The sequence below is a fragment of the Musca domestica genome, unplaced genomic scaffold (assembly GCF_030504385.1).
Source record: "Musca domestica strain aabys unplaced genomic scaffold, Musca_domestica.polishedcontigs.V.1.1 58, whole genome shotgun sequence".
Classification (NCBI taxonomy): domain Eukaryota; kingdom Metazoa; phylum Arthropoda; class Insecta; order Diptera; family Muscidae; genus Musca; species Musca domestica.
In genome coordinates, this window is record NW_026712360.1 from 4,042,688 (window position 1) to 4,058,384 (window position 15,697).

General features: G+C 30.7%; 1 protein-coding gene across 2 annotated transcripts in view; it reads left to right on the top strand.

The window, feature by feature from the left end:
- Positions 1-15,697, top strand: part of LOC101894321 (uncharacterized protein CG45076) — a 38,671-nt gene that overhangs the window by 826 nt on the left and 22,148 nt on the right. The window contains exon 3 of one of the 2 annotated variants that reach the window (XM_059128846.1): positions 10,100-10,111. The exons of the other annotated variant lie outside the window; for it this stretch is intronic. Coding sequence (XP_058984829.1) covers positions 10,100-10,111 — 12 coding nt within the window. The remainder of the gene's footprint in view (positions 1-10,099; positions 10,112-15,697) is intronic. 2 annotated transcript variants of the gene reach the window in all.

A 15,697-nucleotide genomic window follows, 5' to 3' on the forward strand; every position in this document is an offset into this window, starting at 1 on the left:
AAATGAAATTGATTTTTTCAAACACCACCATATTTTAAATCAATTTTTAATTCACCAAAAAAAAAAAAAATAAATAAATAAATAAATATTTATTTTTAATTACAAATTATGATTTTTCACAACAAAAAAAAATTTATTTATTTATATTTTTTTTTGGTGAATTGAAAATTGATTTAAAATATTGTGGTGATTGAAAAAATCAATTTCATTTTTTTTAAATCGTAATTTTTTAATTAAAAATGTGAAAAAAATAATGATTTAATTATTTCCATTTTTTTGTGAAAAATCATCATTTTTAATTAAAAAATGTAAAAAAAAAACGATTTAATAATTTTCAATTATTATTGAAATTTATTAAATTGAAAATTATTAAATCATTTATTTTGCATTTTTTAATTAAAAATTATGATTTTTCGAAAAAAAATTAAAATTATTAAATCATTATTTTTTTACATTTTTTAATTAAAAAATTAAGATTTTTCAAAAAAAAATTGAAATTGATTTTCTTTCAATCACCACCACATGTTGGCCATAAGCATTTCCCCGATTCGAAATCAAAATAAGTGGTTCATTATATTTTTCAATCTCAGCATTTCATTTTCATCTCTCCTTCATTTGATTCCGAAAAAAAGGGGGGTCATGTTAGTCATCAACATCATCAGAAATCGGCCACCCTCCAATTACCTAATAAGAGTCATATTTTTCTCCACCATCATCATCAGCTTGGCCATGTATCCTTTGTGTCGTTTTATTGGTGGCACATTTTCCACACATTTCACACACACACACACACAGACACATAGACAAGGAAACGGTAAGGCACACACACACAAAGGATAAAATTGTTGTTTTTTTTAACACCGACTGACTTCCAAGGATATCCTTATTGCTCATAGCCACCGTCGAGCCATTGAGTCAACAACAATAACAACGGCGCCACTAACTGACTGACTGACTTGCTGGCTGACTGAGTAACCCAACAACAATGATGAAAGATTAGGTCATCAATTGATAAATGAACTGAAAGACAAAAACAAATGAGAGCACTAACAGCAATAACTTGAGGATTATAACAACGGCAACAACAACAATAAGACATCAAAGTTATCCCATAGATCATCACTCGTACAGTGGCACAGTGGGTGGAGAAATGGAAAACGGAGAATTGAAAAATTGTAGAATCGCCACAGAGGAGCTTCATTGGGTTATCTTTGACCCCAAGAACTTTTTGGAGAAACGGAAAAAGAGAATTGGAAATAATGAGCCTTCACTAAAGACCTTCAGTAGACCAGAAGACCTTTTCCTGGTCTTCATGGGTCTTAGAAGAATGATAGAAATGGAAAACGGAGAATTGAAAAATTTTAGAATTGCCAAAGAGAAACTTCAATGGGTTATATTTGACCCCAAGAACTTTTAGAAGAAACGGAAAAAGAGAATCAAAAATGATGAACCTTCACTAAAGACCTTCATTAGACCAGAAGACCTTTTTCTGGTCTTCATGGATCTTAGAAAAAAAATAGAAACGGAAAAAGAGAATCAAAAATGAGGAGCTTACACTAAAGACCTCAAGTAGATCAGAAGACATTTTAGTGGTCTTCATGGGTCTTAGAAGAAAAAAGAGAATCGGAAAAAGAGAATTAGAAATGAGGACCGGTCACTGAAGACCTTTCAGTAGACAAGAAGACCTTTTAGGGTTCTTCATGGGTCTTAGAAGAAAAATAGAAACGGGAAAGAGAGAATTAAAAATGAAAACCGGTCACTGAAGTCCTTCAGTAGACCAGAAGACTTTTTAGGGGTCTTCATGGGTCTTAGAAGAAAAAATAGAAACGAAAAAAGAGAATTGGAAATGATGAGCCCTCACTAAAGACCTTCAGTACACCAGAAGACTTTTTAGGGGTCTTCATGGTTCATAGAAGAAAAAAAAAAAAAGAAACGGAAAAAGAGAATTAGAAATGAAGACCGGTCACTGAAGTCTTTCAGTAGCTTTTCTGTGATCAGTAGACCTTTTAGTGGTCTTCATGGGCCAGAAAAAAATTACAGGCCCCCAAAGGCTATACATCTTTCCACTTTCTTTGAAAGTTAATCCCCGCATCACCTGCGGGACCAAACTCAACCGTCCCTCTTCGACTTCTCAAACAAAACACACCAGCCACCGATACTCGAACCAACGTTTTGCTGTTCAAATAGTTTCATTTCCATCACCAGGAGGTCTTCATTGATCAGAAACAAATGTTTACAGATCTTCTTGGGCTAGAGAAATGTTTAGGTTCATCGGAATTGTATCCCCGAATTGCCTCCATCCCATCTTCAGTATTCAAATTGAATACTCCAGCTACCTAAGGTCAGACTCACGTTTTGCTTTTTCAATCAGCTTTACAACCTCCACCAGGAGGTCTTTGTGGGTCAGAAAAATAACTTTTGCAGGTTTTCTATGTCCAAACACATCAGCTACCGATACTCAAACCAACGGGTTTCTGTTCAAATAGTTTCACCTCTATTTCCAAAAATCTTCTTTGGTTGAACAAATTTTCAGGTTCAACGGAATTGTATCCCCGAATTGTCTTCATTCCCCTTACAGTTTTCAGATTGAATATTGTAGGTACTTAAGTTGAGACCCACATTTTGCTTTTTAACTTATTTAAGTTCCGCCACCAAGAGAAGGTAAATTAATATGGTGGCGCCCAACGCACGCGTGACAGAGGCCATTTACTCCTTCTATAAAAAATCCATCAAATCCTCATTATCACGGTGACCTCCTTCTACATTGCAGCACCCAGTTAGAAATATCGGACATTTCCGTCGATCAGCAATCAGTGAAAATCGCTAATGCATCTCTCAGATCATTCGATAGTTAACTTTGGGAATTTGATAACCTTTCTTTGTAATCATATGACCCTAAATGGTTTCCATAAAGATCTATCAATAGACGCCACCTTTTGCCTCTTATAGATGCTTACCCTGCCCCACCTCCAAAACAGATGCCGCGGATGGATGGAAGGTATTTGATTAAGTCGAGTTCTTAGCTGCTTTTCAGTCGACTTCATTATCTTCACCACCATGGGTAAGATGAGGGATTCGGTCTTCCTGGAGGCTGCAAAGGAGTCAACATCATCATAGGCAGACCACTTTTGCGTTCGCTCCCACTGGCTCTATTGAGGCAGATTTAATCCCACTCTTCAGCTGATTAACCTGTATTATTGGCATTTGAATAAGGTTTAAGGTTTCTTTAGGTCCATATATGTATGAGATTACAATCTAGCCGATGCTTCATTAATCGGAGGATAGTTTCATTGATTTTGACGTCATCAAAGGCCTGTGAATGTTGCTTCGAGATCGTATTCGGGGAAATTGCATTTACAGGTGAATGCGTTTCTGATAAGTTGTAATTTCTTATGTGAAGTTTTTTTTCTAGGGAAAATGTATCACTCTTCTCATTATAAAGTGAGAGAGAAATCATCAGGATTTCCTAACAGTGGGAGTTTCGACAAAAGTCCCAGTTGAGTGATTTTAGAAGGATATCCTAAGAATATGTTTTGTCTCAGCTCTGACATCGTCGGAGAACATCGACATCGTCGGATATATCGCAAGGAGTCAAAAGTGTTATACAAATTACAATTCTACTTATCTTTTTTACGGCCGAATAAGCTGTAGTTCCCCATGAGTGATTTTGGAAGGAAGGACCTCTTAAGTATATTTTTTGTTTCAGATTTGACGTCGCCGGCATCGTAAGGTGTCACAAATGTTTTACATATGACAATTCTTCCTATCGGAAGTTGCCGTAATGATGTATTGGAATGGTTCCCAACTTCCTCACAAATTTGAGTGTGCAGTTTGCGCCATATTAAAATTTTAACGTCTAAACGAAATATATTAAATTTACTTTCATCAGAGAATAAATCATTAATTCAAAAGACTTTTTGTTGTTCTTATATGGACATACCCCAATATGATTTTTTGGTTAAAGTCGTTTATGTGAGGTGTTCTTCTAGCGATTCTCGCTCTGTCCTGCGAATTGTTATTGTATGAATTTCTTTGCCATATTCCTTGTTTTAACTTCTGCAGCAACTTAAGTTGAAGTCATTTTTGGATTCTTTTTAATTTTTCTGACAATTTGAGACTCTTCTCTTGCACTGAGCATGTGAGTGGTCGCCCACTTTTTCACAATTTCAGCAGAAGATTAGCTCTGATGGCGGTGGTGTAAAATTATTTTATACCCTTCTTCTGTAGTATCCTTGGTTTTTCTGTTTGGAATTTTTCTCTTACAAATACCAATTTCCCATTTTTCTCTCTTTACCCACTGTGCCTCTCGAAGCTGGGGGAGGAGGAGTGTAACGTCATTCAAATGATTTTCTTCTTATGCTCCTTCACCTCCCCCCATGAAATTGATAAGTGGGACAAAGCCAACACACAATTGTCTAGCCGTATCTGCATACATACCCATTTGACCTTTTGTTAAAAGCATTGAAAGGAAAACAAAAACTATCAAAAACTTTCTAAAAATGTTAAAAAGAAAATTGATTAATTTTCATCTCTTCAAATTTCCTCAATGTTTCTTCTCCAAAGATATTTATAGTTTTTGTATTTTATTATCACACACCGCGTTGTTTGGGATGTTGTTTTCCATTTGCTACTGCCCCCACGAAATCACAGAATGCATTGTCAGTGTCTCGAACAATAGCTTGTATGATGCAAACCAGAAAAAAATCCAGCTGTATATGTTTGTTATGCATCATATGTTTGATGTATGATGACGTTGATAACATCAACAACATACTTCAGCTTTTAGCAGCATCATTTTGGTGGTGGCATGTGTGTGTGTGGTTATTGTTGGGCCTGGGCTTCTGTACAGCAAGCCAGCCAGCATGTTTTGTTTGATGCCATTCCGGAGATGGGGGTTATTTGTGGAGTTGAGAATCCATTGTGTGTATGTGGTCGTCATACCATATGGAAGCATCATTTGTTGTTATTGTTTTCGTACTCGCCTCTAGATTTAAAATATTTTTATTCCTCCTTTTTTACCCCGCCTCTCTCTCCACCATCATTTTGTTGAATAAGATCATTAGGGTTTTTTGTGTGTTTCTTCTTCTTCTTCTGCTTTAAAGAAGTCTCGGTTTTCAATTAATTGCGTTTTAAAGTTGTTGATACAGTATGGGCTTGTTTAAAAGAACCCAAGGGAGCCAGCCGCTACTATAAATGTTGTATTTTTGACGAACGAAAAGGAGAGAGAGAATTTTTTGAAAATCCGGGCCTCAATTCTTGTTCTATAAAAATGTGAAATGAAAATTTTTAAAAAGGAAAGAAATTTCCAATTAAAAATAATTATAAAGGAAATATTTTTCATTTCATATTTTCATTGAACAAGAATCCAGCCCCTTGTGTATTACCTTCTTATAACGCCATTATTGAGATCCTACTGTATCAGGGTTTCCTGTTGACTTCTGGCTTCCTTTTTAACTTCCATGTGTTTTTTGCACTTATCTCCACTAAATTTCGTACTACGCCCTTTAAGAATAACACATAATGAATCTCTACTTCTCTCTCTCTCTCTTTCTCTCCACCAAATTCCTTTTACCATAAAAATAATTTCCCATTCATCGATTTTAAAGAAACACTGCATGAGAATACTTTTCTAATGAGATCTTTCTGTATCAGGGTTTCCTTTTGACTTCTTGCTTTCTTTTCTACTTCCATGTGTTATTTGCTCTTTTCTCCACTTAATTCTGTACTACACCCTTTAAGAATAACACTTAAAGCTTGAAATGCCTTTACAAGCTCTCCCTCTCTCTGTCTCTCTTCCTTTTACCATAAAAAGAATTTCCTACTCATCGATTTGAGAGATTCACTGCATGAATATACATTTCTAATGGACTATTGTTAATAGACATTGCATAAAGCTTGTTTCCACTGTATTATCATATTTTGTTATAGAATTGTTTTTGTTGTTTTTCGCTTCTTTTCATTTGTTGATTATATCCACTTAATTCTTTATAACACCCTTTAATATGACACTTAAGTCATTTGGGCTCCCTTCATAAATTCTTCCTCTCTCTCTCACTCCATTAAACATTACTGTAATACTCCACATCGTGGATAACAGTGTGCGTCACACACACTCACATTTGGCTCCCACCATACTTATTGAATGTGAGAGAATCTCTGCTGATGGGAGGAATTTATTGTTGCTGCCACAATTGTTGGTGTTGTTATTGTTGTTTAGTGTTGCTACTACTACTTCTACTGTTTACTTGCTCTGCCTCCTATTATTATGGCTCATGTTTAGAATTATTCTGTTGTTGTTTTTGTTTTTGTTTACTTTACAATTATATTTGTTGTTATATTTTTGTGTATTAGAATATTGCCAAAGGGGAGTGAGGGGAGGGAAGTTCTGTGCTCTTGGGAGAGTACACACCCAATTGGATTAATCATTTAAGAAGAATTCGTATACATATACATATGTTGGATTGCCATTAAAACGATTAGAAACAACAATGAACAGTGATGGAATTTTAAGAAGAAGAAGAAGCAGTAGCAGTTGAGGTTATGTTGCCAGACACATGTAAAGGCGTATAAAGGTGTATTAAAACGAGTGAAGATGGGAACGGATTCCAATAAGAGAATATGTAATATAAATAACATGAACAAATGGATATTCCATTGAAATCAATTAGGGAGAAGAGGATTAATGAGATAAAACAAATGATTAGAGAAATGGATGTGAAATGCATTTTTAATGATAAAAAGGAAATTATTGAGGCTTAGGGTGGAGGAAGAAAATATTATTTTTTAACAAAAATTAATTTTGAAGAGGGGGATTAATGGGATAAATATTATTAAAAAGAAGGAAAATCTATGTATGGAGGTATTTAAAATAGATAAATATATAAATACATATATGTAATGAGAAATGCAAAGAGAGAGATTGAGAGATAAGAGAAGATATGAGGATTAATGGGATTTATCTACCCAATTGGAGAAATTGATTAAAGTCTATGAAATAATGGGATAAATATTATTTAACAAATAGAAAATCTAAGTGCGAAGATAGATAGCGAGAGGAATATTTAAAAAATTTGGGTTTCTGTTCAATTTAATTAAACAGATGCGAATTAATGAGGCATAACTGAAGAAATATTTAATGATTGGAAATAAATTTTTTTCAAAGTGTTTGCATATCGTTAAAGATGGGAAATAATGAGAGAAAGAAATAATGTTAAAAATGGGTTTTCATATAATTTGATTAAAAAATGCTAATTTATAACATAATAATTAATGGAATATGAAATAATGGGGGACATTTTGGTACAATTATACCAATGAGTGTTAAAATTCTCAAAAGGATAACAAGAGCGGATAACAACAATGATTTACATTTTGGGATATTCAGTCAGAATGACTGCTTCTGCTATTATTTATAAAGGGTCCGCTGTACTGAATTTTCTTAGAATTTTTTTTTCAATTTTATTTTTTATTTGAGTTTGTTTTTTGTTTGATTTTATTCAATTTATTTAAAAAATCTACATTTTTTCCCAACGTGTGCTGACCACGCTTTTGATCTTTGATCGAACCTCAACCACTTGCCACTTTTCCTATTATTTTTTTTGTTATGTTTATGTTTTTTTTTTCTTCTCAGCCAACATAAAAATACCTCACAATCAACAACCGCTTTTCAAAATGTATTTATTTCAAAATCTATTTTTAGTTAGGGGAAAATTGGAAATTTTATTTCGAGGCAGGTAGCAACAAGTTCGAAAGCTAAACAAAGTACCAATTTAGACAAAAAAGCAATAAGGAAATATTTTTCAGTATTTTGCACAATATTTCATTATTACTAATTGTTATACGAAGTGAGAATAAATAAACAATTGAAAACAAAAATTTGAAAGAATTTTTAATTTTTTTTTTCAAGAAATTCCAAACGAAAATTTTAACACATTTGAAAATATTTGGTAAGTAATTTTTTCTTTTTCAAAAATAAAGCATTTGTTGATTTTGAAAAATAACAAAAACGCAAAAAATTTTGTCATTTCTTCGCAGCCACTAAACAGCTACTTGTTGTGTCATATTTTCGTTTTTTGGTAAATTGTTTACCGTTTAGCCACCACGTATTAAGTGGTCATTGTCTAATTTTAACTCATTGCATAGAATTGATTACAGTTTCAAATATTATTAATTTATTCAAATTCGTCTTTTTTTGGCAAGCACAACAAAGAAAGGTGTGAGGCAAACATTAAAGATTTTTGAAGATAATTGAATTTTTTTTAGATTTTTTAAAAGAATTTAAAATAACAAATAATTTGAGATATAATTTGCGAAAGCAAATATAACAAAGAAAATATTAATGTTTAATATTCAATATTCAATATTTAATATTTAATATTTAATATTTAATATTTAATATTTAATATTTAATATTTAATATTTAATATTTAATATTTAATATTTAATATTTAATATTTAATATTTAATATTTAATATTTAATATTAATATTTAATATTTAATATTTAATATTTAATATTTAATATTAATATTTAATATTTATATTTAATATTTAATATTTAATATTTAATATTTAATATTTAATATTTAATATTTAATATTTAATATTTAATATTTAATATTTAATATTTAATATTTAATATTTAATATTTAATATTTAATATTTAATATTTAATATTTAATATTTAATATTTAATATTTAATATTTAATTTAATATTTAATATTTAATATTTAATATTTAATATTTATATTTAATATTTAATATTTAATATTTAATATTTAATATTTAATATTTAATATTTAATATTTAATATTTAATATTTAATATTTAATATTTAATACTTAATATTTAATATTTAATATTTAATATTTAATATTTAATATTTAATATTTAATATTTGATATTTAATATTTAATATTTAATATTTAATACTTAACATTTAAAATTTAATATATAATATTCAATATTTAATATTTAATATTTAATATTTAATATTTAATATTTAATATATAATATTTAATATTTAATATTAAATATTTAATATTTAACATTTATTTTTTAATATTTATTATTTAGTATTTATTATTTAATATTCAATATTTAATAATTAAATATTTAATATTTAATATGTAATTTTTAATACTAATAAATATTAATAATAATAATTATTAATATTATATTAATATTAATATTTATATATTTATTTACATTTTATATAGAAAATTGTTTTAGTGATTTTCGTAAATATTAAAAATTATTTTCTGTATTTAAATCTTAAAAGAAATCTATAGTAAATAACCGCTGGTCTTTGTATTCGAAAAATTATTTTTATTATCTTTTTCCTTGTAGTTTTTTTTCTTATTTTTATTACAAAAAGTACCCCATACGACCACAAACCTCCCCCACCTTTACTGAATGTAAGGCAAAGTCACTAGCTTATTTTACACACAAAGTAAAAAGGCAATGTGAATGACACATTCAAGTTAAACTTTATTTTATTAGCCATAAACTCAAAAAAGAACCCAAAGAAAAATAGAAAAAAAAGAATAAAAAATAATATTTCTTTCTACCCTCGATCAAAGTTTCAAACAACACACGTAAAACTTAAAAAATATATATCTATATATGACGTCAGATTCTTCTTTCTTTCAATACCACAAACTCATACACACATATATATTACACATATATGACATGCATAAATTTCAAAAATAATAGCAAAAACTATTCATTCATAGTCCGCCACACTAGCCAGCCAGCCAACCAGCCCGTTCTCTCATTTTGTCACGTTCTCCCTTGTCTCGATCCAAAAACTAAACATTCACATATGCAAATTCTATCAACAATTTCCGTTCACTATCCTCTTTTTGTTGTTGTAATACCAACCATATTTATAAAACGCAAAAAATTCGTAATGGAAATAAAAAAAATAAATTTCATAGGAAATTTTCCAAACAAATTCTAACACACACTCTATCTATAACTATTTCCATATCTTTACTCTTCTATAACTGTACTATTTCTATGACTAACTCTATATTTGCTAATTTCTAATTTTTGTATTTATTATAAATAAAATAAAAACAAAAAATACACGCAGGCAAATCTAACTGTAAGTATCTATTTCTACTGTCTCCTCTATGCCATGCTATGCTCTTTGCAACTTTTTTTGAGTAGAGTAGGAATTATGTAGAGAATGTATTTTGCACTCTAGTCAAGGGCCAGGCAAGAGTAGGCACGCAAGCCTTCTCTGAGTGTCATTTTCTCCACACTCACAATTGGGACGATTAAAAAAACAATGTAATCAGAGAGCAATTAAAATGGGAGCAAATAAATGTGTGGCTCTCTGCCTGGGCCTGCTTTAGATTTAGACACAAATTTGCACGTTCTATAAAATATAAATAAAAATTAAGTAAATATAAAATAAATTAATTATTATTAAAATTAATTAAATTATTGCACTTTCTAGTCGGTAAATTAAGAATGGAAATAATTTTGAATTCTTTTACATGCAATTCTAGATAAGAAAATATGACTATATTATAAAATAAAATATATTTTTGGACTTATATTGCAAGAGGCTTGACCAGGAAATTTCTTTAAATATATTTTTTTTTAATTTCAATAATTTAAAAAAATTTTAGTAAGTTCGAAAATAAATTTTTGTATTAATAAATTTATATAAAATAAAAACATAATAACTTAAAAATATAGAACAAAAGTTTAGAAGTTTAGAAAAAATTTGCTCGTTCTAGTTGGAAATTTAAAAAAATCGGATAATTTAAATTTAGGTGCATGTAAATAAATATTATATATTTTATAATATATGTACATGATTTTTTTATAATTTTTTAAAAAAATTTCTTGAATACTAGAATTTATAATAGTAATTAATAATTAATTTATTAAAATACCATTTTTTATTTTTTTGCACTGGAATTATGTAGTCCTTCCTGGGCTCGTCTTTTTTGGGCAGATTTATTATACCATTGACCATTTGTCATTTGCAACGGCCAAAACGTGGCTCATCAAAGTAACTTTTTCGACCCTTGGTCTCTTTGGACAAAATTCATTTCAGGACATTTGGAGTTAATCTAGAGACATTCCTCCTTCTGTCCACCTTTCCATCTGTCTGACTTGAGCGCACAAAAAACTTCTCCTTTGAAATCTTTTCAACTTTCTTCAAAATTCTAAAAATAAACATCTTTCTTTTTCGAATTTCCTATTTCGAATTTAGCTCAACATTTTTTTTTTTGGTTCGCCCTCCTTGAAGATTCATGCCTATTGCCATTAAACAAAATATTTAAATGTTTTCCTGAAAATAAAAAACAAAAACAGAAAAAAAATAAATCGAAAACTAAAACTAAAGACAAACATTCAATGAACTTTAAATAATCGCACTTCCTTCTCACTGCGGCACCTTAGAAAAGCCATGCAGCGACTCAGGGGATTATTGAAATGTGTGCCGTTGTAAAAAAAAAACAAAAACTACAATAAAAAAACGCACACCCAAAAATAAACATTTAAACACACAAACTATTCTCTCGATGTCTTTTTTTGTCTTTGAAACACACGAAAATAGAAATTCGAAAAAAATTAAAATGAAATAAAAAAGAAAAATTAAAAGAAATGAATGAAAGGAAAAGTTGTTTGATTTTTCGAAAAAAGAAATTTGGGAAATTTTTTTTTCGATTTTTAAAAAAAAAAAAAAAAAAAAAAAAAACCAAAACTACGAGATTTAAGAGGATCTTTTATCAAAAAAAAAAAAAAAAAAAAATATATAAGTAAATAAATAATAATAATAATAATAACTTTTAACCAAAAAAAAAAAAAAAAAAAACAAAACTACGAGATTTCAGTCGTTTTTTTTATAAAAAAAAAATAAATAAATAAAAAAAAAATAAATAAATAAAAAAAAATAAATAAATAAAAAATAAATAAAAAAAATAAAATAAAATAAAATAAAGAAAATCTGGAAGCTCACAGATCGCGATTTTATTCATAGAAAGCATTTAGAGGCCACAGGGATGGATTTTTTTCTTAGAAGCAATTTCGAGACCCCAGGGAAAGTTGTTTGATTTTTCGAAAAAGAAATTTGGGAAATTTTATTTTTTTTGGATTTTTAACGAAAAAAAAAAAAAAACAAAATTACGAAATTTTAAAGTTTTTTTTTATCAAAAAAGTAAAAACATAAAATAAAAAAAGATAATCTGAAAGCTCACAGATCGCGTTTTTATTCTTAGAAAGCATTTAGAGGCCACAGGGATGGATTTTTTTTCTTAGAAGCAATTTCGAGAACCCAGGGAAAGTTGTTTGATTTTTCGAAAAAGAAATTTGGGAAATTTAAATTTTTTTTGATTTTTAACGAAAAAAAAAAAAACAAAATTACGAAATTTTAGATTTTTTTTATCAAAAAAAGTAAAAACATAAAATAAAATAAAAAATAATCTGAAAGCTCACAGATCGCGTTTTTATTCTTAGAAAGCATTTGGAGGCCCCAGGGATGGATGTTTTTTTTCTTAGAAGCAATTTCGAGACCCCAGGGAAAGTTGTTTGATTTTTTGAAAAAGAAATTTGGGAAATTGATTTTTTTTTGATTTTTAACGAAAAAAAAAACAAAATTACGAAATTTTAGAGTTTTTTTATCAAAAAAGTAAAAACATAAAATAAAATAAAAAAAAAAAAATAAAAAATAATCTGAAAGCATTTGGAGGTCCCAGGGATGGATGTTTTTTTTCTTAGAAGTAATTTCGAGACCCCAGGAATCGTATTTTTACCATAGAAACGTTGCCGGTCCCTCAGGAATCGGGGTTATTTCCATCAAAAAAAAAAAAAAAAAAAAAAACCCGAGAGCCCCAGGAATCGAGATTGATTTCCGAGATAAATTCCGAAACCCAATATTGTATGTTTTGTGTATGAGCTCGGGGTAAGGCCATTGAAATTTCAAAAAGTGCAAGAACTTAACCCCCGACAGAAAGAAAATAGACTGAAAAGAGCTAAAGAATTGGTTTGCTTGGCCGAAAGTGGTGAAGTGTCGAATTTGTTTTTTTTTTCCGATGAGAAAACATTCGTTGTTGTTGTTGCTGTAAACAAACAAAATGATCGTGTTTACTTGCCAAAGAGGCGAAAGAGGTCAGCTGAAAATGTGCACCTTCGGCTGGCCACCAGAACTCAAGCGCCGGCCATGGTGATGGTGTGGGCCACCATAACAGCTGCTAGTCGCTCTCCGCTCGTATTAATCGACCGTGGCATCAGGAAAATGCCGAATATTATCGCGAAAACATTCAGGAGGGCGTATTATAGCTTTGGGCACGCAAACATTTTGGTCGCAGACCTTGGACATTTCAACGTGTCTCAACACCATTGCACTCATCCCAAGAATGTTTGTAATCATTGGTTCCTCGCTTCATTTCCAGCTCACAATGGCCACCAAAATCTCCGGATACCAATCCGTTGGTCTATTGTCTCTGGAGTATTTTGGAAAGCAAGCTTGGCACAAAAAAATGCCAAAGTATCGATCACCTCAAGCAGGCGCTTCTCCGGGAATGGTCCAAAATTTCGCAGGTCAACTTTCAGGCAGCGTGTGACGATTTCATTGGCCGTTTGAAGGCCATAATTCATGCCAAAGGTGACAAATTCGAACAAATCTAAACTTATTCTAAAATTTGATGCCATTTCCGGCATTTTTTGCTTTCATTAATTAAAATTTAAAAATTAAAAAAAAAATGTTAAAATTATGGGGTTTGGCTTTGTCGGAACTTTTTTTATTTTTATTGCCCGCTCTTAAAATTTAACCCCAAGCTAGGTTGGCACTAAAAAATACGAAAGTATCGATCACCTTAAGCAAGCGTTTCGCCGGGAATGGGTCAAAATCCCGCACTGCAACTTTCAGGCAGCGTGTGACGGTTTCATTGGCCGTTTGAAGGCCATAATTCGTGTCAAAGGTGACCAATTCGAACAAATCTAAACTTATTCTAAAATTTGATGCTATTTCCGATATTTTTTGCTTTCATTTAAAAAAATTTTAAAATTTAAAAAAAAATGTTAAAATTATGGCCTTTGACTTTGTCGGAACTTTTTTTTTTATTTTTATTGTTCGCTCTTAAAATTTTACCCCAAGTTGCAAAGAAAAAATTGCCATCCAGGATTGTCTTGTTAACTGCGTTGCCCCCTCAAAATTATACCGGAATATCTTAGAAAACAGGCTAATCTGTGTGTGGGTCGGAGCAATGAGTTACAACATAGGCTCTTACAACTACCCACGTTGTAACTTCAACTTATCGGGAGATAGACGGACAGACAGGTCGAACGACGTACACACATGTTGAACTGAGCTGTGTAAATTAAGGAAAATATGCGATCTGCTAGCCAATAATTACGAACCAGATGTGAAAAAAAAAGAAACGAAAATACAGAAAAAAAAAAAAACAAAAAACAAACAAATATTCGCTGGCAATTGCTCTGCTTGAATATCGTTGCAGTGATTTTGGCGTTGATGATGGTGGTGGTGGTGGCGTTGTGTAAATTACGACAGCATTAGAGTTTAATGCACTTTTGTCCCACAAAATGGCAACAACAAAAAAATTTCAAAACGACACATGAAAACTTAGCCAGCTACCGGCCTATGTAATACGCAAAAACAATGCCAGGCATAATTGAAGAATAAAAATAAAAAAAAAAATTGAAAATGTTTTCCCACTCAAAAGCCATTTATCTAAAAAAAATCTGATGAATGAAGGCCTGATCCATGGCAAGACAGATCACAAAATATCTGATATACCCCGGCTGAGTCACACAAAGTCAACAAGACGACTTGCTTTAATCGCCAACGTCATGTCAGCAAGGCAGATAAGGCAACCTCATCCACATCGTAATTCCCATCACCATTCCCATATGTGTATCAGCATCAGCATCTTTCATGTTATTATGGTCCGGAATTATTTGTTATAAAAAAATCTTAAAAAAAATAAAATAGAAGACAAAACGCCATTAGGAACACAATGCCATGAATGCCTCAGCTCTGGCATTCTTCGTTTTCCCAACGCAATTTGTAGTTCTCACCATCGGAGGTGGAGCAAAAAAAAGAAAAAAAAGAAATAGGAAAATGAAACGCCAGGCCACAATGCAATTTGTCTGCAAATGGCAATGCAAACGAGTATCTCTTTATGCTCTCTAACTGGCGGCATGGATATATAATTTCTTACACCCCATCAACCGACCGACCCTACAACCCACCGACAGGCAGGCAGGCAGGCAGGCAGCCAGTCAAATCCGACCCACAGTCACTCAGACGATTTGTACTGCCTTTGTTTGAATATTTTATTGTAAATATTGGCAGAAAATTCCTTTGTTGTTATTTTCTCTTCAATTGTTGCCTGACTGCCGTCTAAGATGCACACACATATACACACTCATGTATACATACACACACATACATATATTTACTAGCATGGCATTTTTGTAAATATTTACAAAATTCTGAAACGTAGAGCCAAGCAAGCAACCAACCACATGGCAAAATACAAATGTTTTACAATAATTTATTATATGTATATAAATGTATATATTTTAATTACATACATAAATATTTAGATTTAAATTATTCAAACGAACATTTGGCTCTCTGCAGCAAAGTGCAGCCATACAATGTATTTTTTGAAGGTTATTCTATTTAAAATATTTTTTTTATATGGAAAAC